The following is a 24,891-nucleotide window of genomic DNA, read 5'->3' as shown; positions in this document are numbered from 1 at the left end:
CCATTGTTAAAACCTCATTCGATCAGCTCAGGGGATTAACTAAAATCAAGCCTTTTCTTTCTGCAGATGATTTTAAAAAACTAATTCATGCCTTTGTCTCTTGGCTTGACTATGGCAGCGTACTATACACTGGAGCTAACCAGTCATCCCTTGTCTGCCATTAATTAGTCCAGAATGCTGTGGCCAGGCTGCTAACAGGCACAAGATAACATAATCACATCACGTCAATTTTAGCTTCTCTTCACTGGCTTCCTGTTTGCTGCAGGATCTTCTTCCTCTTCATCTCTGATTTTTTATTTTTTATTAAGCATCATAAATGAAAAAAAATTAGTTTGATTAATGTATGAATACATCTAGCACATTGTTTCAAAATCATCCTCTTTAATAAAACCCCTGTGTGCATCCAGTGTCCGTGTGTGTGTGTCTTCTGGTGAAGTGCGCATGCGCGAGGCACAGTGCGATGCTTCAAAGGCTGCCTGACGCGTCACACAAGACAGAGAGGGCGGGACCTATAAAATATTGTGTGGCCGATCCAATCGGATTTCTGGAAATGAGGTAAGACTTAAAACAAAAGGCACGAAAAATCCAATCGGGTACTGGGACATGGAGACCAGCTTCCCCAAAGAGGTGGGATTAGTGTTTGTGGTTGTGCAAGTGTTCACTCTGAGGATGTCAGATTTGCGATTAAGAAGCCTGGTCCGGTAAAGTGTAAAGTGTCAGTCGTTGAAGGGGTTTTCCTAAATATACGAATTTTCATGATATTACAATAGGATGACTTTTAAAAGTAGACTTATTTTCGCGGACATAAAATCTGTTGCTGGGGAGACACCACACATACAATAATCAGCTGCACACCAGCACAGATTAAAATACTTGCTGCGGAACTGCAAAGTACTTGCTGGAGAGACGCCACAAGCACGATTATCAACTGCATGCCACACGTTACATTAGTTGCTGGGGAGAATCTGCTGATTGCCCACTGTTGTGACAGAAAATTAAATGCATATTATGGACATCAAAGCCAGTATTACTGTCAGAGAAAATTACAGGCATTTTAGATGAATACAAAGCAGTATTACTGCGAGAGAAAATTAAAGGCACACAATACAGTGACCACATACAACCCAGTATTACTGTAACAGAAAATATTACGGATGTACAAGCCTATATTACCGTGACTATCTACTGACAACATGCCACCGAAAAAAGAAGAAAAAGATAATGAGCGTCAGAAAAATGCTAAAAGAAAGACTCAGAAGAGCAAATAGATCTATAGAGGAACAGGAAATTGAGCATAAAAAAAATTGTCAAAGAGAATGCACTACTGTTCTAGTGCCCGTTATTGTAACGGGCTTAATGTCTAGTTTAATATAAATCATTTCTTCATTGGTTGGTGGTCCTACAACAACTTGCTAATAGATATCAAAGCAGTTATTTTGTAGCTTACAATAAAACACCATAACCACTTGGATAAACCAGTTAGGATATTTATGAAATGCAGTAGTTGTCTTTGGATTATTGAAGTGTATTTTCATATCAAGGAACATTTTAGGTGTTGTAATGCTCCGGTTGGGAATCTCACAATATTCACTCTACAAGAGACATTCTGTTATAATTCAGTTTCTTTATCTGCTTTGCTATTGTGATTGTAGGTTTATGTAAAAGTTTTGTAGAATTTTTTCTCATGTTTATATGTAGAGACCTGTGTTCGCTTCCTGGGTCCTCCCTGTGTGGAGTTTGCATGTTCTCCCCGTGTCTGCGTGGGTTTCCTCCCACAGTCCAAAGACATGCAGGTTAGGCGCATTGGCGATCTGAAATTGTCCCTAGTGTGTGCTTAGTGTGTGTGTGTGTGTGTGTGTGTGTGTGTGTGTGTGTCCTGTGGTGGGATGGCACCCTGCCTAGGCTTTGTTCCTGCCTTGCGCCCTGTGCTGGCTGGAATTGGCTTTAGCAGAGCCCTGTGACCCTGTAGTTAGGATATAGTGGGTTGGAAAATGACTGACTGACTGACTAACGGTTTATATGTACAGACATTTTTTTTTTGCATCTTTAGAAATGATGCTGACGTATATTGTAGAGATAACAGGTTTTTACATTTTTTATAGATGATAGTTGAGCAGCAGTGGATGACAAAAGTAGGAAAGTTGGTTGGGGGTCCTGAAGAAGGCCACTTAATTGCTGCTTTCATTCCTTGCATGCTGTTAAGCTAAGTAAATAATTCCTTACATGTGACCTTTAAGGTGAGTTGCTCTCTGGTTAAGGGGGCACAGCATGTTGTCCAGCTTCCTACGGGACAGAAGGTCTGTTCAAATCCTGTTTAAGAGTAAAACTGCTGTATACATAGATTATCAGTCTCTAACATGCTGTGTTACAGGGCAGTAAGAGATGTGTTTGAATGTGAAATAAAGTAAATCCTACTACAGGTTTTATTGAAAGGGCCTTTGGTCATTATAACATTGATTTAAGGGTATCATATCGGGAGACAATGTCATTATTTCACATTGACGTGGATATGACTGGATATTGATCAGTAAATGAGTTAATCAATTTTACTAGCTGGCAAATAACTATGTCCAACAGAGAGTTTGTGTTTATTTAGCAAAAGGAAATTATTTAATACAGGTTTTACTGTTTTTAGTAGTTTGCAACATTCAACTGAACTAATTTGTGGGATGATTGATGCAATTTGATGAGTTAATTTTAGTCATTCAGTCTGACTGTTGCTTTCAAACCTACCATGTATCACGTAGTGTCATAGTGTTACTTATTTTTATCTGATTGTTTGATGTATTTTTTATTAAACATTCACCTATTTAGTGGCAATCATTGATTTCTAAGTGCAAGGATATTTCAGTTGCATTTTCTTTTACGAATTCTGTAAGAGTAATGTCCACAATCATGTTTCAAAAACCTAAAGGAGAAAAAAAATGTGTTATTATTATTATTTACATGAATTAGAAAAATTAATAATCCCAAGGTCTAAGCACCTAAGTGTCCTGTTCTTGAGAATATTTGCTACTAACCTGCCGTTCTTTACCTTTCCTTTGTTGCTGTAAAGTTCAGACAGCAAAGTATTGCAACTTATGACTATGCATGTATGGGTGTGTTTATGTGTGTTGTGGAATAGGGTGACCCGGACACAGACAGGCAGACACGTCATAGTCCTCCCACGGACCGCTAACGGCCCGGGTTACCATATGCCCCTGCGGGGTTAGGTGCATGCCGCCCCTGCGGCATGTGTGAGGTCTCCTGCCGTGCCGGGTCGTCCACAGACAATGTCTTACTCGCAGGCCCCCACCTTGTCCCAGGTGGAGCATCCTGCTGGCTACGCCACTGTGGAATAGGGCGACCCGGACACAGGCAGGCAGACACATCTAAGTCCATCACCACACGTTTATTATACATACTATTATTTACAAAGTCAATAAGTGCACCAACACTACTCCCCACAGTCCCACAGTCCTGGCTGTCATTAGCCATCTCTCTTCTTCCCAAACTCTTCTCATACACAGGGCCTCTCTTCGCCCCCTTCTCTCACCGACCTCGTCCAGCTCCTCACCTGACTCCACCCTTGATTGTCAGGAGGCGGACCTTTAAATAGGCAGCTGATTGCTGACCACACCCAACCACCTGTGACAGTGTGTATAAAGCATATATACAGTTTATATATATAAAGCATATATACAGTTTTTATATATATATATATATATATATATATATATATATATATATATATATATATATATATATACTGTATAAAGACAGCAATACCCCAATTAAACATCTGAGAACGAATGTCTTTTATAATGAAGTAAGCATAAAAAACATTGTGGTGTATGGGGACTTACATGTACCTGTCTGCTACATGTGAATTTCCCCTTGGGATTAATAAAGTATCTATCTATCTATCTATCTATCTATCTATCTATCTATCTATCTATCTATCTATCTATCTATCTATCTATCTATCTATCTATCTATCTATCTATCTATCTATCTATCTAGCCATGGAAATCTTTAGATTAGATTTTCTGGAAGAGTTTAGTGAGATTTCTGTGCCACTGTTGCCCGGGTTTCAGTGCAAGGAAGTATATATAGTCAATAAGACAATAATAGGATGTATAAATAAATAAGCACAATAAATAAGAATATCAGAAGAATGGCCTAAGATACATAGTGCAAAACAGGACTTTATAGATACATATATTGCACAGTTAAATAGTTGTAAAAAAAAAAAAAAGAAAACAGAAGACAGTACACATGTAACTTACAACAGAATTACACGTGAACAAGCAGGTGGGTATGGTACAGGTCTGGTAAGAATAGGGCACTATTATAGGACATTAGGAGTGGTCAGTGACCTTATGGCGTGGGGGAAGAAGCTGTCCCTGTAGCAATTGCAGCATTTAGTAGGTATCTGTTAGTGCCTTCCAGAAAGCAAAAGTGAAAACAGATGATGAGGTGGGTGGCTGGCATTAGAAATGATGATGGATTGTGCCCTCTTCAGATATTGGGTTGAGCAGATGGTATGAAGCTGTAGAAGATCAGTCCCAATGATTTTAGAAGCAATATGGACAGCCTTTAAGAGGAGGTTGCAACCCAGACAAGTCATGTTACCAAATCATTTGCATATTCGTACAATTGTGACGAGAACAGGCCGTGTAACCCAACAAGCTTGTCTGTACTGTTCATTAACATCAAGTCAAGATCTGAAGGTCTCTAAAGTCCCACTCCACACCACACTATTTATTCATTCTGTCTATTGTTCTTTGCGAATAAAAAAAACAAACTTTCAAACATTTGTGTGCAATGTGTTCTTAACATGTTTCCAAATGTTTCCCCATGTTATTGTTGAAGAATTAATTTTAAAGTAACAGCTGGGATCTACACTATTAATTCATTTCATAATTTTTTAACACTTCAGTCTTATTAGCTCTTAATCTCTGCTTGCTTAAGCTAAACTTCGTCAATCTCTCCTATCTCTCTCTCTCTCTCACTATATATGGTACCTATCCTGGCAGCCCTGGGCATAGCCCTGTACAGAACACCAGTCCATCGCAGAGTACACACGCATACACCCATCTTTATACTCAATCTTGGCAATTCTAAACCGCCTGCATGTCTTTGGAAGTGTTTATTGACGAAATTCACCAAAGCCTTTTACACAAGTGAATATGTTGTATCTACCAGTTATTTTCCTGGAAATTTGCCCTACAGACGTCTTAGAAAAACATTTTTTGCCCAGTGTTCATGATGCTTTGTGAGGCCAGTGTGACATCATAGACCTGTAGGAGCCATAGAACATTCATGCAGGTACTGTATATGGTAAGATTTTTGCAGAGCTACTTCGGTTTTACGTTATGTCTTAACCTGATCAGTACTCCAGTCTTCCTCCCTGCATGCATTTAAAAAAATAGTATTTTAATTTGAGGGGTACATTAGATTAGATTAATCAGCTTTGTGCTGAAAGGCACATAAGGCATTGACAATTTGCCTTCTGTGATATAGCGGGTCCACGGCTCTAAACAAATGGCCAGTTTTTAAATAAATGATCACCGCACTTGCGGCTTAAGGAGGTGGTGTGGCAGTGTGGCCAGAGCGGAACGGCACCTGAAGTGCACAGGTGCGGGATCACCCATTTCTGTAATTGATGCTGGGAGTTGCTGATTGCCACACCTGTACCATGCCCCCATTAGAAGTAGGAAGAGCGCGACTTCGGAGGGGAGAAAAAAAGAACGGAGGTTAGTGAAGAGAAGAGGAAGGCAGGAAGAAGAAGAAGAAAAAAAAATGGTGTGGGAATGAGCAAGTGAGTGAGCAAGAGCAGGCTCACTGGAATGTAGGCAGCTGGGAGGAGAGTCCCTCAGCAGGAGTGTATGGCTGACACTCGGTGGGGGAAGCAGGAAGTGGTCACTCCAGTTGAGCAATCTCAGGAGCTGGAGTGTCACAGAAGGCAGTTGGCTTGCTGTGTAATGCCATGGAAGGCAGCAGGAGTCAGCGAGGCTTGGGAGAGTGAGCCCCAGCATGAGCGTCCTGGTCACTAGAGAACCCGAGTCTCGGTCTGGTGGGAGCTTAATGTAGCCAGGGAGTGGAAGGCTACCGGACCAGTGTGGAAGGCAGCTGCACCTGGTGGAAGGGCGACTCCCCTGTTGCAGGGGCCGTTTAAGAGAAGCAGGGGAGCCGCCAGCTAAAGGAAGAAGGCACTAGGATTTTAAAAGGGAACTGTTTCCAGCCTGTTGTTTTTAACCTTGTTTTAAAGAATTTATTTATTGATTTTTAATCTCCACTTTTATAAAATGTTTTTGTGGATTATTTATTTATTTAAGGAACTTTGATGCACTGCACTTTGGACACTGTTTTGATTGTTTTTTTGTTTTTTTAATGAAAGCCTTTGCACCTTTTGCACCATCCCCTTGCTCAGTTTGATTTGTTCCCATTTGCCAAGCTCATCCGGTCACATTACCGATGATGTTAGGTTGAGAGGCTCCCAGAAGAGTGGTGGGAGTATGGAGCAGGACCCGCACCATCACACCTCCATCTGGTCCTGTCTTGAGCTACATGTTCTGCTTCACCCCATGTTAGGTCCACTTCTTCCAGCTCATTTATCACATTTCGCCACCAAGTTGTTTCAGGCCAGCCTTGTTTGCACTTCGCATGTGGTGTCCATCTCAGAGCAACCTTAGGTATACAGTTATGGTCCATTCTAAGGACATGGCCAAACCATCTTAAGTGTCAGTGCTTGATCTCCAATCTCACACTCTGACTCTTAGTTTTCTTCTAAAGGTCTTCATTAGAGATCTTCTTTTGCCAAAAGATATGACAGATGTTTTTGAGACATCCATTGTGGAAAGTGTTGATCTTATTCATGTCTCCCTTTACAACATTCTAGCATTCAGAGCCATAACAAAAGAAGAGGTTTGACATTGCTGTTATAAAGTCGGACCTTTGAGGGGTACATTAGCTGGCCATAATGAGAGTATTATGAGTACTGCCACCAACTAACACTGATCTCTGTGCTGACAGCCAGTGCCACATGACTAATTTGCATGCCTAATTAGCCACCTGCTGGAGCTATGAGCGAAAACAAACCTTACAGGAGCCCTCCCTTTCCTTGAGAAAGAAAATATAAAAGACCCAATGAAATAATAATACTAGTAATAATAATAATGAAAGATTTATTACTGTTTACAAGGCATTTCTATCTTCTTTATGGAAGAAGAAAGTGCAAAGCATCTTGGCAACAAAAAAGACGTTCCACTGTGCCAGGTGCACAAGTTCAAACAATAGCATGAGCCTCATGCATCCTCTTCGTCACAGTGCTAATGTGTGCCCCAAGATTGGACCCTTGTGAGTGGAATGATAAATGTTTTTTACTTATTGCTAATTTGTGGCCATGTGTTGTATTTTGTTTGTAATTATCGCTCCATCTGTGTCTTTTATTGTTTGAGGTACATTGGCTCAGTGGTTAGCACTGCTGCCTCACAGCTCAGATCACATTTTTTGGCCCAATAATTAGTCAAGCTTAGTTGACAAATGCTTCCCTAGACCTCAGGGACAATTAAAACACTTTTGCACCATTATACACCCCTTAAAACCAGTTCATTTCCTCCTTCCCTATTGACTTCAGTGCATTTTGTGGAGTTTGGCAAATTTTCTTTATATATCCGTGATTTTGTCAAACTCAAGATGAAATGAGAATATACTAAAGCCAGGCACAGGACTGAATGTGAACGTATTGGGTGTAATTATACAGTGATGTGCTAAGAGGTGGAAAACATGCCTTGTGAGAAAAAATGCATACTGTATGTTGCTAAGAATTGTTGTTATTTAGCATCTAAACTGTAATCTTGAAATTTAAATAATTCCTTTTAATTTTTTTATAATAGTTGTATTATGTGTATGTATTAATGTGTCAATGTAAGTGACTGTCAAGGGAAGTTCCTTTTAAACATATTTAGATAACAAAATGATTCCATTCAAAAAGCAGTTAAAAAATAATATTTTACTGTATGTTATTTAGAACCATGTGGAGATTACGAGTCAAGAGCGGTCACTCTTTAGAATTATAATACACTTATGAGGCTCATCTGGAATATTTGTTGCAGTTGTGGTCTCCACAACACAAGAATAGAAAAACAACGCTAAAAACAATGGAAACAAGCTGCTAGACTAATATCAGGATTTCACGTTACGAGCTTTGAGGAAAGAGTGAAGAACCTGAACCTTGCCATCTTGATCATGCTGTGGCATTAAAAGAGGACATGACAGATGTGATTAAAATTGTGAAGGGGTGAGGAAAGGTACATGCAAGGTGGTACTCCAAAACTCTTTATTTTTTCATTAGTAACACAAGAGCTTAAATGGAAGGTGTTAAAGGGTATCTCTTCAAGCAGAACGCTCTAGGAAAAAACAGAGCAATTCATGGAAACCTGTAGGGTTGAAGGACAAATCTCACCTTAATAACATTTTTGCCGATAATGAGGTTTTACAGCTTTGTCTCACAGCTGCTTCATTCCGCATGTCTGCAAATAAAGAGGCCTCCTGGCTCTGTCGCTTGTCTCCTTGCTACGTCTCGGGTAAATATATATGTGCGAAGACCGGGTGGGCATGGTGCCGGAGGTCCCCCTTGATGATTTGAGCTAGACATAATACGTATTACGTATTTAAAGGGGAAGACGGGAAGTGAGGTCATAGGGATCTGGCTCATGTTCTTCAGCCATTGGTTCGAGCCCGGACGTGACCTCACAGGGGCAGGAGCCGGTAAGGTCTTCTTCCATTGGCTCGGTCCCAGAAGTGATGTCAAGAGAGCCAGGTGGAATCTCCCGGGAATGGTCTATAGGTAAGGGAAAAAAAGAGTCAGTGCACTCTGCCACATCCCGGCATGCCTCAGAACTGCCTTCACTCAAGCCCTTTAGCTGCCTCCAATGCGCACGTGTGTGACAGTATATTAAATCAAAGAGCTGGGGTGGCCTCGGTGGGTCCCTGTTAGAGTACTAATGATGGTAATAAATGAATGAGCATTAGGTGCTTGAAATCCACCTTTTACCGAAATTGAAGAAAATCTGGTACCGTAATGTTTCAAAAATTGTTTTTTTCCGTACTTGTACTGGTATACCACACAACCCCATTATACATAGATGCTGATTACAATCAAACAAGACACAGATGTGGACATTTACTTTTCATGTGTGTCTCAACTTGAGTGTATATTAACTGGCAAAACATTCAGGGGTATTTTGATTTTTGATCAGGACAATCTATGTGACTTTAGTTATCATTAGCCTTATTGTTGCGGAAAGACGCACACAATTCTTTTACGATAAACAGCTTCACCTGACTGTTATTCTTAAATAAAAGGATGGTGTTTTGTCTGATCATCCATATTTCCAAAAATGGATAACATTTTACAAATTATGCCAGGGGTATGGAAACTTATGAGCACAACTGTACATCATAAGTGAAACTGACCTTGAAGAAAAAAACATGTTGCCTGCACCTCAGACCCATTTTACAAGAGTCAGTAAATTAATGGCCGCAGTGTTTTGAGCACTATAATTATTGAACCACTTTCCTTCAATGTCTCCAATGTGAGGGACAGTTTGGCATCCCAGCAAGGATGGACACTGCTCCCTTACCCAGCCAGGAGGCCTTGATAATGGAAGGTCATCAAGGAAGCTGCGATACTTCCCCTCCGTGCCAGGATGTGGTTATGGATGTCAGCCACAGAAGGAAACATTGGATGGGTTTGGAAGCCTGGAAGGACAGGACAGTGGGTGACTGACTGCCTGCTATGGGCAGAGCGTCTCCCCATACTCTGGTTGGCAGCATTTCACCTGATGAGTAACCCATATAGATTCCAAAAGGGCAGCATGGGAGTTGTGGTCTCATGGGGCTGCCCTGTCCGATCCTGGTGTGACAGCCAGGAAAAGATGTCATATTTTGACGGCACAAGGACCACTGTGGTCCTGTCTGACATGGAAGTGCTTCCCAGAAGCAATAGATTGTGCACCAGAAACACTCTCAGGTCAGGCTTTAAAAGAGAAACCTCCACTTGACCTGGGGAGTTGGCATTGGGAGAGGAGCTGGACAGTACTCGCCTGGCAAGAGTGGAGGAGTAAAGAAAAGGACTGAATTGTGTACTACTGAGGAGAAGAAGCCTGTCGAAGGTACTGTTTGCCAAAAACAATAATCTTTGGTTGAACCCGGGACTGTCCTTGTGCAGTTGTGTCTGGTGTTTGGAGCTCAGTGGCGCCCCCTACTGGCTGCATTATTTTTAAGTGGCAGCAATTAGCTTTGTGGCAAGCCTGTCAGTTGTATATCTCACTGTAACATTTTGTTTCTATAGTACCATAGATTTAATTTGTCACAGTTTGCATATGGTTTTTTTTTGTGCTTTTTATTTGTCTTCAGTAAGAAAAGAAAATCATTAAAAACAGTACGAGTAAGCAATAGCAAACCCTGCCATGGAACCCACACTCCCCAAAACTCCCTGTAAAAAAGATCTCTTAATCAATGAGAATTATTGATGCCTGTTTGCACCACCGAGAGAGGCCCGACAGACACATTGAGTCCAAAAGCAAAGAGCCGAATCAGAAAAGGGAAGAATTAGGAAGAAAGAAACCACTGGCTGGCTGGCTCCACATTAAATGTACAGCATCTTGACACTTCTCTGTACTGGAGCCAGATGATCCATTGATCCATGCGCTGCAAAAGTTCAAGTAAGACTCGATTAAAGAAAAGAGGATTTTCAAAACTTTACAGAAAGAGAATTAGGAGATTTTCAGCAAGAAGCTGAGATTTTTTTTTTTTGCAGTGAAGATACCCAAGTGAAATAATCACAGGGCAAGAGTAGACAGGTCCAGGAAAAAAAGAATTGAGAGAACCAGGTGAAGACAGTTACGGAAAACAGAAGACTTGAGGACAGTGCAAAAACATATAAGTACCAGGGACATGTTCAAAACACAAGGGACAGTTGGGATCAATGGCTGAATGCGTAGCATAAAGTTTATGTAGAAGACTTGCAGGCACATTTAAAATGAATATGCCGATCATTGGGTGGTAGTGCTGCTGCCTGTGACAAATTGTGTCTCACCATGACCTGCATGGGGTTGGGTTTCTTCCAGGTGCTCTGGTTTCCTTTCATAGCCCAAAGACATGCAGGATAGGTGAATTGACATTGAAATTGCTAAACCGGACCTCTTGTGTGTAAGTTTGCCCTGCAATGGACTGACTAGTCTAGGAACTGTTATCTCTTGTTCCCAATGTTTCCAGCGGCCCTGCAACCCTGCCCTGGCTAATTGGGTTAGGAATTCAGATGTATGGATGCTGATCACTTGGGTTTTTAGAGGACGCAGAGGTGCTGTTAAGCGTAGCTTCCAATCAGTTGGGGGTTAAGAGAAGGGAGGTCATATTGCCAGAGAGGGCCAGCAGCAGCCTTAAGTACTCAATCTTCACCCATATAGTGGCATGTGGCATTGAATAATTCTCAGTTATTAGTGCAGTGCAACTGTGAGTGTGAGGTTATTGGCTGTGACTAGCTGCATTTTCAGCTCATGTGACTTCTTAGGGATAACGGATTATCTGCAGAATTTCTTTGCCCTTTGCATTATTATTTAATACACAGTTCCTGAACATGGATCAGTAGAGTTTTCCTTGTTGAAACCTAATCATGTAAGCAGCATGCATATTCGGTGTGCGCTAGTTTATTGGGAGGAGCTGTTTTTTAGAGTAATATTGCTTGCTTTGCAACAAAGCTTGTCAGCCTGTCATTTTTCAGTTTTCTTCTTTGAGCTGTGTTTAACACCCTTATCGTCGCTGAAGGTGCTTATTCTGTGTTTGGATTTAATACGATTTGACTTGTAGCTTAAATGCTGCTTTTATGTGTCAATTTTAAAAAACACGTCTCAAAGAATGGTGGTGCAACTTAGTAAAGCAGTTTCGTTTACCAGTGCATATTTAATTCAGTAATCGATGCTCAATTTGAACTCTTAACTCTTAGTAAGATGTAAGATGCCTTTATTGTCACTTCACAATACAATGAAATATTGTTTGGAGCAAACCTGTAGATGCCCTTAGATAAAGGTATGTAAGAGCAGACACTAAACTACAAGAAGCACAAATTTAAATATAAACATTAAACTATGAAAAGCGCAGTTACGATTAACAGTTCCAAATATACACAGAGTAAAAGTAAAAGTAAATATATAAGCATAAATAAATAAATAGATAAATAATAACTGAAGTCACAGTGACAATTGCAGTCACATGGGTCATGTATAAGTTTGTGACTATGTGTGGTTGATGGAGAAGTTCAGTTCAGTCAGAGGTGGTTCTGTTAAAGGAAGGGGCAGTGATCGCTGTGTATTTAATAGGTGGGTTACTTTGGGGTAAAAACTGTTCTTCAGCCTAGTAGTGCTCTAAAGCGCCAGCCAGAATGAAGAGAAGTGAAAATTCTATGTTCGGGGTGGGTTGGATCTTTACAAATGTTCTTTGCTTCCAGTGACGGTAGCTGAGCGCCAGTAATTCGCTGAGCCGTTTTATTGATATGCTGAAGGGCCTTCCTGTTCTCAGAGGTGCAGCCAGCATACCATGTAATGCAGTATGTGATAACCGACTCTATGGTGCACCTGTAGTAGTTAACCAGCAGCCTCTGAAGACCTTTCTTGGCCATTGCTGTCATGTTTGTTGTCCGTGACAGGTCCTGGCTGATGTGGACTCCTAAGAATCTGAAACTCTGGACTGTCTCCACTCTCTCGCCGTTAGTGCTGATGGGATGGTTACCGCTGTAGTTCAGTCTACTGATGTCCAGAATCAGTTCGTTTGTTTTCTTGGCATTGAGTTCAAGGTTATTGTTCTGGCACCAACTCTCCAGATTCTTGACCTCTTCTTTATAGGCTGATTCATCATTATTGGCGATCAGGCCTGTCACAGTGGTGTCATCTACAAACTTTGTTATAATGTTAGTATCATGGGTAGATTTGCAGTCGTGGTAAAGGCGAGGGCTCAGTACACAGCCCTGCGGTACCTCAGTTTTCAGTATTATAGATGAAGTGAAGTGCTTACTCATGTGCACAGTTTATGTTTTGTTAGTGAGAAAATCCAGAATGCAGTTGCACAGGTGTGAGTTGAGACTCAAGTTGTTTAGTTTAATAGCCAGCTTGCTGTGGAGGGTGGGGTTACAGGTGGAGCTGCAGTCGATGAACAGCATCAGCATATAGCGGTCCCTCTGCTCCAGGTGTGACAGGGCAGTATGAAGGCCAAGTGAGACAGTGTCCTCAGTTGACCAGTTTTCCCTGTAAGCGAACTGGTATTGGTCCAGGGAGGAGAGGATGCTGCTCATAATGTCATAGCAATAGGGCTCAGCATCACCAGGCGATAATTGCTCAGGGATCTCGCTACTGCCTGTTTTGAAACAGGGACAATTATAGGCAGACTTGAGGAAAGTGGGGACAGCGGTCTGTTCTACAGAGATATTAAACAGGCTGGTGAACCCTGCTGTCAGCTGTCTCGCACAATGCTTCAGGACCCATCCAGTGGCCCCATCAGGGCCAGCAGCCTTATTAAGATTAACGTGGCTTGTCTTACCTCATGTGCATTCAGCACCAGAGTGCATAATGGGGCCTAGTCATTGTGGCACCATGCCACCAATGATATGGTAGCAGGTACAGTGCCTTTTAAAAAGTATTTACCCCCTTGGGAAATTTCACATTTTATTGTAATACAATGTTAAATCACAGTGGATTTATTTTGGCTTTCTTAACACTGATCAACAGAGTAACACTCTTTAATGTCAATGTGAAAACAGATGTCAGCAAAGTGGTCTGAATTAATTACAAATATAAAACACTAAATGTATAAATAGTCACCTTCTTTAATATGACCCACCTAAATCATCATTGGTTCAGCCAATGGATTTTAGAAGTCACATAATTAGTTCAGCGGTGGCATGGTGGTAGTGCTGTGGCTTCACATCCTTGGTCCTCCCAGTGTGGAGCTTACATGTTAACATTACATTATTTGGCTGACACCTTTATCCAATATGACCTACAACATTCATGATACAATTGGTTACATTTCTTTTGATTTTCCAATTGGAGCGCAGGTAGGTCAAGTGGCTTGTGCATGATCACACAGTGTCAGTAGTGGGATCTGAACCCACCACCTAGGGTCTGAAGTCCAAAGCCTTAATCACTACACCACACTGCCTGCCAGTGTTCTCTGCATGTTTCCATGGGTTTCCTCCAGGTGCTCCGGTTTCCTCCATTCCAGTCCAGTCCAGTTCAAAGACATGCGGGTAAAGTGAACTGGCGATACAAAATTGGCCCTAGTGTGTGAGTGTGTGTTCGCCCTGTGATGGACTGGCACAAAGGGTTTGTTCCTGCCTTGCGCCCTATGCTGGCTGGCATAGGCTCCAGCATCCCCTGTGACCCTGTTCAGGACAAACTGGGTTTGAAAATGACTGACTGACATAATTAATTCAATGGAGATCACCAATCTGGGGTTTCAATTGATTGCAACATAAATGCCCCTGGTGTCTGGAATGTGAGTCAATATGGTGGCCTAACGTATGCAATGAAGACAAAAGAACACTCCAGGTAACTTTGTGAAAAGGTGTTTGAAAAGCACCAGTCAGAGGATGGAGAGAAGAAAATATCCAAGTCACTGAATATCCCTTGGAGTCCAGTTATATCAATCATTAAGAAATGGAAAGTGTGTCACAGATGTAACTGTGCTTAGAGCAAGGCATCCAGAAAAAACTGAAGGATTATGCAAGAGGAAGACAACAAGTGATGGAGGCCACCAAGAGACCTCTGAGAACTTTGAAGGATTTACAAGCTACAGTGGCTGAGATTGGAGAGACTGTGCAGACAACAACTGTAACTGGTGTAGCACACGGACAACATCTATATGAGAAAGTGGAAAGAGAAAGCTTCTCTTGAAAACTCCACTAGCGTTTGCCAGAAGGCACGTGGGAGACTGTTAGAAGGATCTTTAGTTTGGTACAACCAAAATTGAGCTTTTTGGCCATCAGCCTAGATATCATGTTTGGTATAAGCCAAACTCTGTGCATTATCAAAAACGCACCATCCCCACCGTGAACTATGATGGTGACAGCATCATGCTGTGGAGATGCTTCTCTGCAGGAGGCTCTGGATGGCTTGTGAGGGCAAAGAGTGAAGCAAATTCAGCAAAATAAAGAGAAATCCTGGAGAAAAACCTGATGCAGTATAAAGCTGCCCCTTGGGAGAAGATTTGTTTGCCTGCAAGAAAAGGACCCCAATCAAAAAGTCAAAGGCACACAGAAATGGCTTAAAAAAACGAAGTTACTGTCCAGGAGTGGCTTAGTCAGAGTCCAGATCTCAATCCAGATGAGAATTGGTGGCCAGACTTGAAAAAGGCTCTTCACTCATGGTCCTCTTGCAGCCTGACTTAGCTTGAGCAGTTTTACAAGGAAGAATGGGGAAGAATGGCAGATGTGTAAAGCTGGCAGAGGGAGAAAGAGAGAGCTGTGCACATAGACTCAAGGCAGGAACGGCTGTCAAAGCTACAGCTACTGAATACTGACTCACAGACGGTAAATAATATTTTGTGTTTTATACTTGTAATTAATTTACACCACATTGCAGAGACCTGTTTACATTGTGACATTACAGAAAACACTTTGTGTTGCTCAGTGTCATGAAAAACAAATTAAATCCATTGTGATTCAAAGTTGTATAATAATGAAATGTGAAAACTTCCAAGGGGGTGAAAATTTTCCATAGACACAGTATTAAAGATCAAAACAATATGATATTTAGAAGACAGGGAGTCCGACAAGCATTTATGAAAAGCTTCACAATATTAGATCCATGGAGCATAAATGTTATTTTACTCACCATGGGAGGAAAAACAAGATAATAACAGGAAGATGTTGAGTCTGGTACAGTGTGACAGAGCTAAATAAATAAATAAATATAGCATTTTTAAGCGATAATGATCTGTTCCTAGATATCTTGTCTGTGAAATGCACAAAGTCCCCTTCATAATGTCTTTTTGAAATGCTTAATCATAAATTACTCAGGTGTGAAGGAGTGTGTGAGAGTGGTCTGCAGTGGGCTGGTGCCCCTTCTTGGATTAGTTCTTACTTTTTTCCCAGTATTGCTGGGATAGGCCCTGGCTCCCTGAAACCCACTGCTGAATTAAGTGGCTACAAAAAAATGACAGTCACACGTATAATACAGTAATTAAACTGAAAACACAGCCTCCAGCCCCTACCCGATTCAAACAGCTGTCGGAGAAGAGCACCCAGTTTAATGTGATTCCTCATACTGATTTAAAGCAGTTAAGATTTGGCTAAACCCATGCTATCTTATTTTGGAATATCATTAAAGAACTAAAGTCTAAAATTTTGTAAAAATTTTGTAAAAAATAAAAAATTTATTTGTAAGAATTTAAGATATTATGATACATCACTGTACTTTCTCATTGTGTTAGGGGGTGAGTTGGGATTCAGAAAATGAGTTTCATTTGGTTCATTTATTGCGATCAGGTTGCAGATTTAGGGTAAAATAGTCATCTTTTATTCTCCAAGCTGTATGCAATTTGAATTTTAGTAGTTGTAGGAATCCTGCTGAATTCTGAATTATTATTATGTACTGTTAAAGGTTATTATTGTTATTTTCAGAAATCATGTAGGTGTGTGTACTCATTGTTGTCATGTATTGTGTCTTGGCTTTTTTTTAAGTATGTTTAACAGTGTCCTACTGCAAACAAATTTTCCTTTATAATAATAAATTCTACCTAACCTTACCTAACCTAAGATTAATCTTTGTACAAGCAGTGCTGTATAGGGTACCACAAACCCCCTTTTATGTATGTTTGACTTACACTTATAGTGCAAGTAAGGGCAGTTATATGTTTGCTTGTTAAAACGGCCGTAATCCATTTCTCAGATTGTCTTGTCTGCACACTTTGAAGCGAGTCCCTCTTAAAACTGTCCATTTACTCCACATTTGTCTGAAGCGTAAAGACCTATAGTGAGTTGAATTGGTTTTCATAGTACTGCTATAAATGTTGTCCGACTGAACTTCAGAAATGTTGCAGAAGAAGCTCAGCTAATTAAAAAGGAACAAGAGGGGTCAGACATTATTATATTTATGGAGATACATTCCAGACAGCATAATACTGTGGTACTTTTGCCATTAATTATACAGGTAGCAAAACATTATTTTGTAAAACATTTTTTTATTTAATCACGGCATAATTAATAATGCACTCACTGAGCAAATTATTATGAACACCTGCTTTTCCATGCAATTATCTAATCAGCCAATCATGTTGCAGCAACTTAATAGATACAGGTCAGGAGTTTCACTTAATGTTCACATCAGACACCAGAATGGGGGAAAAAAATGGAATCTCGTGATTTGGCATGATCGTTAATGCCAGACAGACTGGTCTGAGTATTTGTGTAACTGCTTATCTCTTGGGATTTTTATGCACAACTATCTGTAGAGTTCACTCACAGAAAAATAAAAAATATCCAATGAGTGGCAGTTCTGAGGATGGAAAGGCCTTGTTGATGAGAGAGGTCGGAGGAGAATAGCCAAACTAGTTCAAGCTGACACAAAGGTTACAGTAACTCAGATAATCACTCAGTACAACTGTGGTGAGCAGAAAAGCATCTCAGACTGCACAACACGTTGAACCCTGAGGTTGCTACAACAGCAGGCCACATTGGGTTCCCATTCTGTCAGCCAAGAACAGAAAGCACAGGCTGCAGTGGGCACAGGCTCCCCAAAGCTGGACAGTTGAAGGCTGGGAAAATGTAGCCTGGTCTGGTGAATCTCACACAGATGGTAGGGTCAGAATTTGACGTCAACAGAATGAATCCATGCACCCCACCTGACTTATGCCAACAGTCAAGACTGGTGGCGATGGTGTCATGTTGTGGGGAATGTGTTCTTGGCACACTTTGGGCCTGTTAGTACCAATCAATCATTGCTTGAATGCTACAACCTGTTTGAATATTGTTGGTGACCATGTGCATCCCTTCATGGCCACCATTTACCCATCTTCAAATGGCTACTTCTAGCACCGTGTACCAAAGCAAAAGTCACCTCAAATTGGTTTCATGAAACATGACCATGAGTTCAGTGTTCAGTAGTGGCCTTCTCAGTCACCAGACCTGAATCCAACTGAAAACCTTTGGCATGTGGTAGAATGGGTGATTAACAGCATGAATGTGCAGTTGACAAAGCTGACAAAACTGTGTGATGCAGTTGTGTCAGCATGGATCACAATCTCGATGGAATGTTTCTAATGTCTTGTGGAATCCATAGCATGAGGAGCGGAGAAGAATGGAGGTTTTCTTGAGAGCAAAAGAATGCCCTACCCAGCATTAGTAAAGTCTAATAATTTACTCAGTGAGTGTATGTTAGTATTGTACAGAAAATGGAGCTTTTTGTTATAATCTTTCATATGGAAATAGTGATTAGCTTCATTAGCTTTGGGCATTGTAAGACACCTGGAAAAACTGAAGAAGGTTGGGGTCGTAAGTGGAGAAAACTCCATCTAATGTGCCTAAGGATACCAGCCATGCAGTAGTTAGCTAAGGTCTTTGCAGATGTGCTGATTATCCAAGTGGAGAAAATACAAATTAGCTTCCTGGCAGATTATATCTGTTCTCTGATGGAAATGGTGGCTTTAAGTTCAGCTTTATTCCCACATGAACAGAGTATAGTGAATTTCTTACTTCACAGTGCCATTAATAGTGTAAGGTAGACCTTATAGGACTGGGGACGGCTTATCTTTTTATACAAAGAAATGATTATGTATGATGATTGGTTGATCAGGGTGAACAGACTTGCGTGTGACTTTCTGCTCCTCTGAAAACATTCTTTGGTCTCTCTAATTTAGTCCCCATAAAACAGTGGAATGATTACCTATATCGGAAAACATCCATTTTCAGTCTTTTACATCCACTTTCTTGATGTATTATATAGTAAAATGAGTGGAAGTTTGTCATTGAGTTTGTCTCCTTTTGAACACTAAAACTTCATACACACTGAAAGGCACACACACAAACACACATAGACTTTATCCACAGAAGCATTGATTATGAATTATTGTTACATAGCCTATCATTCCTGAGTACTCCACGTAGAGACTAACTAACTTCAGAGTGAACAACATATGGGAGTCCCAGGATATAACCTAGACCCAAGGCTTCCTTGGTCTGTGAGAATAACCATGACACATACAGTACATGTCCCCAGATACAACCAAGTCCTAAGGAGTGATACACACCCTTCAGCCCCAAGAATAACCTATGCAAATATATGCTAATTTACCTTGGTTAAAACCACAGACCAACAATACAATACCATGATGTTCACCCTATTGCCCCATCAGCAGCTATGCTGCTGAAGAATGTGAATTTCCCATTGGGATTAATAAAGTATCTATCTATCTATCTATCTATCTATCTATCTATCTATCTATCTATCTATCTATCTATCTATCTATCTATCTATCTATCTATCTATCTATCTATCTATCTATCTATCTATCTATCTATCTATCTATCTATCTATCTATCTATCTATCTATCTATCTATCTATCTATCTATCTATCTATCTATCTATCTATCTATCTATCTATCTATCTATCTATCTATCTATCTATCTATCTATCTATCTCCTTCAGCCCACTGACAGGCAGCATGGTGTAGTGGTTAAGGTTTTGGACTTCAAACCCTAAGGTGGTGGGTTCAAATTCTGCTACTGACACTGTGTGACCCCGAGCAAGTCACTTGACCTGCCTGTGCTTCAATTGGAAAACTGAAAAGAAATGAAACTAATTGTATCATAAATGATGTACAGTAAGTCACCTTGGATAAAAGTGTTAGCCTAATAAGCAAATGTAAAAACCTGTAGGAAAAAAGAAAATCGCAGTCTCCTTCACACCAGGTGCTCTGTCTTCACTTTGTTACTTCAGTCACTCCAGATTTTCTTATATAATACGCTACCATGGCTGTTCGTTTGACTGTCCAGGATTTTAAATCACCTGTAGCTTGCAAACTGTTTGAACTATTGACCTGAAATTTGGTACAAATATACTACGTGACGTCTACTATCCGCTTTAGGGGTGATGATTCACCTCCAAGGTTATTACTCTTCTTATTTTTATTTTATTTAATTGTAGAATCAACTCCCGGCAATGGAGTTCTCATTCCCTACCACCTTCGCCGTCACTTCCCCTACCTCTTCATATCTCAAATCATTCTTGAGGCAGATTGAAGACTTAAGTGGCAGCTTAAATGAAAGATTAAGGAAAACGTACTAAGTAAATGCAACACAAACACTGACTTAATCAGTTTTAACGCGAAAAGATGCCGACAAAGAAGAGAAGAAGCGGGCCGCTAGGGTGGAGAAAAGAAGAGCTGCTCAGGAAACAGCAAGCGCATCAACCTCTGAGCAAACGAATGCTAAACGTAGAGAGAAAGAGAATGAAAACTAGGAATTCTGAAGTGTAACGTGCAGTGCGCTGTTACTGGTATAAAAATAAAGTATAGAATTTAAAAGCAATATATTTATGAAAGTGAACAATATAACAAAAATGTAAACAGTCTGAATGTACTGTATATATTTAGTCTTAGATAGCTAAATGAAAATTATTAGCAGTGTCAAAAGAGGATGTTGTCCTGGGCAGAATTTTGATTGAACCATTGGGCTGATGCATGAGTTGCATTCTCTGATGTTGAGATGAAATTATATCTCTTTCTCTGACTTCGCTCTCAGGTCTCCCGGTCAGGCTGTTATTTATGTGAGAAATCCATGTGAGGTTATGGATCTCGCGATATTACCCACATATGATTGATTATCTATCCTAATGGTGGATGGCTGTACCTGAAAGCTTCCTTGTAATTTATCTGTGCATTCTCTTGCTGTCGTCAGTTATTTGTTTATTATTTTTTTAATTGTTTGATAATTTTAAATGAAGACTTCCAGAAACTACAGATGTAGTTAGGTAAACAAAAAGGGAAGACTGCACAAATGTATTTAGGTCTTAAACTGCTGGTCACAAGAAAGAAACGATGCAGATGTAGTCAGATAAATTGTCTTCAAGAGTCCTTTGCAGTTCATTTTGACAAAATCTTGTGATTGAGAGAGATTACAGCTTGTTTTTAAAAACAACTCCAAAATTATAATGAACCCGGTCCCAAACCACCATACACAATTTGGAGTCGCACACTCATACAGTTAGAGTATGGATTACAGGAAGTGTTTTTTTTGTTTGTGATTTCAATGTGCAATTTGGCAGTTTCAAGGCAAATCGTTGAACCTTAAGAGCACATCTCTTTGCTTGGTTAGGAGGAATACACAGAGACGTCAGCCACGATGGGTGCCATCTTAAATAAAACTCATCCATTGCCCCTCCTCTCGGCACTATAGGCTGACTGGAGGATAGAAGGCCATCTTGAGACTCTGTACCTGCAGAGCTTGCATTGAACCATTTATTTGTTTGCATGTGCACCCTTACTGTTATGGTTTGCTTTTGCATATCTTTTACAACTAAGTGTTTTTGTTTATTGTTGTGTATTCTTGTCTGTTGCTGTGTATTCTTGTTTATTGCTGGGGGACTCGTACAATAAGATTTTCATTGTACTGAGTACATATGACAATAAAGTTGAACTTCAAGTATGGTAAAACACATTGTGTGGTTATTGTTTAATTGAGTTTTCTGCATTTCCTTCCAGGTCTGGGTGTCTTTTAACGTTTTAAATAATATGGCTAAAAGCCAGAATGTTCACCACAGGAATTCGTGATAAACAGGACATCTCTATATAAAGTAACACTTGGACCTGAAGGGCCCAGTGGTTGCAGATTTTTGCTGTAGTCAGTGTTGTAATCAGTGCTTACGTAATACCTGCAAATTTGGATCCTTCTACAAATTTGCATCCTTTACTTGCTGCAGCTATTTTGTGTTCTAAATTTATAAATTATTAAAAGGCAGACAGTGTAGTGTAGTGGCTAACGCTTCTGACTTTAAACCCTGAGGCTGTGGGTTCAAATCCTGCTACTGATACTGTGTAACTGTGAACAAGTCACTTGACCTGCCTGTGCTCCACTTGGAAAACCAAAAGAAATGTAACCAGTTGTATCATAAATGCTGTAAGTCACTTTAGATAAAATTGTCAGCTAAATAAATAAATGTAAATAAAAGGATCTTGCCTTTTAATAATAGTCATATTAATAATCTTTTCCTTGAATGGCTATTTATAACACAGGGTTGGGGGGGGGGGGGCACTTCCCAACAGCACTAGGTGGGACCAAATTCTGGAATGCATTGTCAGTCCTTCCGAAACAGTCCTCCACTTGGCCCTCACAGGACCAAGACTAGAGGTGCCAGTTAACCTTACAGACCCTTTGTTTGGCATGGAGGAATAATAAACTGGAGCACATGAAGTAAACTTGTACAAACACTGGGAGAAAGTGTAAACCTGCGGATTGATTACGAATCCTGCTCCACAGCACCAGGGAAGGTTTTACTTTGGAAGATGTTTTAACTTGTTTATTACTTGTTTATATTCAGTACTTGTGTATCCAGCAGGGGGTGCATGCCCCCCAGAAATGTGCTTTTTTAGAACTGCAGCTCACACACAAACTCACACATATCCCTCTGCAGTAACCACAACAAAGATATCAAGACAAGAGAAATATACTGCAAAAGATAAAAAAAGAAATATATATATATATTTATTTAACGATCCAGTTGTTGTGCAGGTCTTTAGTGGGGTCTTTGACAATTGTATGTACATTTTTGAGGAGGCAGAGGCATTTTTCTTCTGCACTATTTCTGAGGCCTTAGCTTTACTTTGAGGCCTTAGCTTTACTTAGCTTTGAGGCCATGACAGACTTTGTTCTAAAATGTACCCATACACACTTTCTGCTGACCAGTTTTGCTGTCTTATATCTGGATTAGACTGTATTCTACCAGTTTAACGCTTTCAATAAGCCATGCACACGTTCTTGTGATCAGTGCTATATTTGACTTATGGTTTCTCTATACATATTTAACACACATTCTTTGACTATACTGTATGCTTGACCATACTACAAGTTTAACTGTTCTTCTGTCATTACTGTAGGCGGGGTGGTGGCTCTGAGGTTAGGGATTTGCAGGACCTTTAACGAATCCCATTAAACAGCAGAAGTGACTCTACTCTGTTGGGCCCTTGAACAAGGCCCTTAACCTGCAATTGCTCCGTCGAGTAGAGTCACTTCTGGCGTTTATAGAATTTGAACCGGCAACCTTCCGATTGTCAGTGCAGATCTCTAGCCTCTGAGCCACCACTCCGCCCATCACTCCAGACACAGCCCTTAATGGGTTAGGAGTGATTGTGACACCGAGGTGATCTGCCGTGAGCACAGAAACCTATTCTATCAGAAACTTTGTTATCTTTGAAATAAAATTTTTTTCTCAGTTGTCACTTCAAACTACATGAAGTAATATGTTAAAAAAAGCATTTTTGGATGGAGTGTTCTTTTAATGTATTTTTTGGTATTGTGAATTCAAATTTACAGTCACTGTACAGAGTGTAGGTTCAGGCTGAAAACCGGCCCAACACCATTATTCCTTCTAGGCACTATGCAGTTTGGAAGGCCACATTCTCCTGGCATCCACCAAATCAGGCTTCCAGATAGTGAAGCATGATTCGTCACACCACAGAATACACTTCCAGTGCTGCAGAGTTCAATGGCAGCATGCTTTACACCACTCCATCTGACGTCCGGCATGGCGTGTAGTGATCTTAGGCTTGTGTTGTAGCTGCTCGGCTGGGGAATCCCATTTTCTAAAGTTCTCAGGTTGATGTTGCTTCCAGAAGCAGTTTGGAACTCTGCTGCGAGTGATGCATATGGAGGATAGGTGATTTTCTTTTTTTATCAAGCTATGAGCTTCAATTTTCAGCAGCCCTGCTCTGTGAGTTTGCATGTTCTACCACTTCATGCTAAGCTGTTTTTGCTCTTTAATGCCCCCGCTTCACATTATTAGCACAAAGAGTTGAATGGGGGGTCAGGTTTTAGCAGAGTGGAAATTTCATGTGCTGTCTTATGGCAAGGTGACATCCTATGGCTTCTTCTACTGCCAGTGTTTGTGAATGGGGATTGCATGGCTGTGCACCTGAAAGAGCTGAACTAGCTGATCTGGAGGGGTGTCTCCACATACATTTGCCATATCTAGTAGTGTGTGTATTTCAAATCTTTGAATGTATATTTTGGCTTTGCTTTATTGTTCAATATGCTGTGCTGCCTGCTTGGTTTTGACCTTCACTTTGTTTTATAAACTATTTGATTTGTGGAAATGATTTATTAAAAACCCATGGCATGTGTTTTCCATGACATGCCTCTTGGGCTTATTCCCTTAGATTGTATGAATGTATTCTATGTACCACATGGCATATTTATTTATATTCTTTCATAATTGTTTTGTTTAGAAGGTGACACCTTTAAAAAATATTTTCCCAGCAGCCTACTGCCTGTTTTATTTAAAGCCTGCATACAGTTGGTAAAAATATTTACTGTGTTTTGAACTCTGCTTTCATTCAGAAATATAAGCAAGTCTCTGTAAGCAGGGTAGACTGACGTATTTTATCTTTAAATGTTTTGTACAGGTGTTTCATGATTCTACAGGTGAAGCTCAATGGATGGCAAGTTAGAGTTCAAATGGTATGCATAACATGTTTTTTAAAGAAAAAATATTTTGGTAGTAACATATGAAAATATGGTATGTTAGAACCATTCATATACTGTAAAGTTTGTCTAGTGCTGTCTGTGAGTCTCTTGTCTTCCCCAATGGTCTTTTACAGATGCCTTTAATATTTCTTTCCTTAATTGTACAATATTTTATTC

The 24,891-nt window shown here is 40.4% G+C and overlaps 1 protein-coding gene across 5 annotated transcripts in view; it reads left to right on the top strand.

The window, feature by feature from the left end:
* The window catches only part of rab27b (RAB27B, member RAS oncogene family), a 408,143-nt gene that overhangs the window by 98,579 nt on the left and 284,673 nt on the right, over window positions 1–24,891 (top strand). For 2 of the 5 annotated variants that reach the window (XM_051928024.1, XM_028802552.2), the window contains exon 2: window positions 24,654–24,708. The exons of 2 other annotated variants lie outside the window; for them this stretch is intronic. In XM_051928024.1, the coding sequence (XP_051783984.1) occupies window positions 24,683–24,708 (26 nt within the window). In that variant the 5' untranslated portion in view covers window positions 24,654–24,682. Of the gene's footprint in view, window positions 1–3,234; window positions 3,242–24,653; window positions 24,709–24,891 lie in introns of those variants that run through there. One more of the 5 variants, XM_051928025.1, reaches the window with a different exon arrangement.

This window comes from Erpetoichthys calabaricus, chromosome 5 (genome assembly GCF_900747795.2).
Source record: "Erpetoichthys calabaricus chromosome 5, fErpCal1.3, whole genome shotgun sequence".
NCBI lineage: Eukaryota > Metazoa > Chordata > Cladistia > Polypteriformes > Polypteridae > Erpetoichthys > Erpetoichthys calabaricus.
The sequence above is the reverse complement of the archived record's forward strand: the minus strand, read 5'-3'. Positions and strand labels throughout refer to the sequence as shown.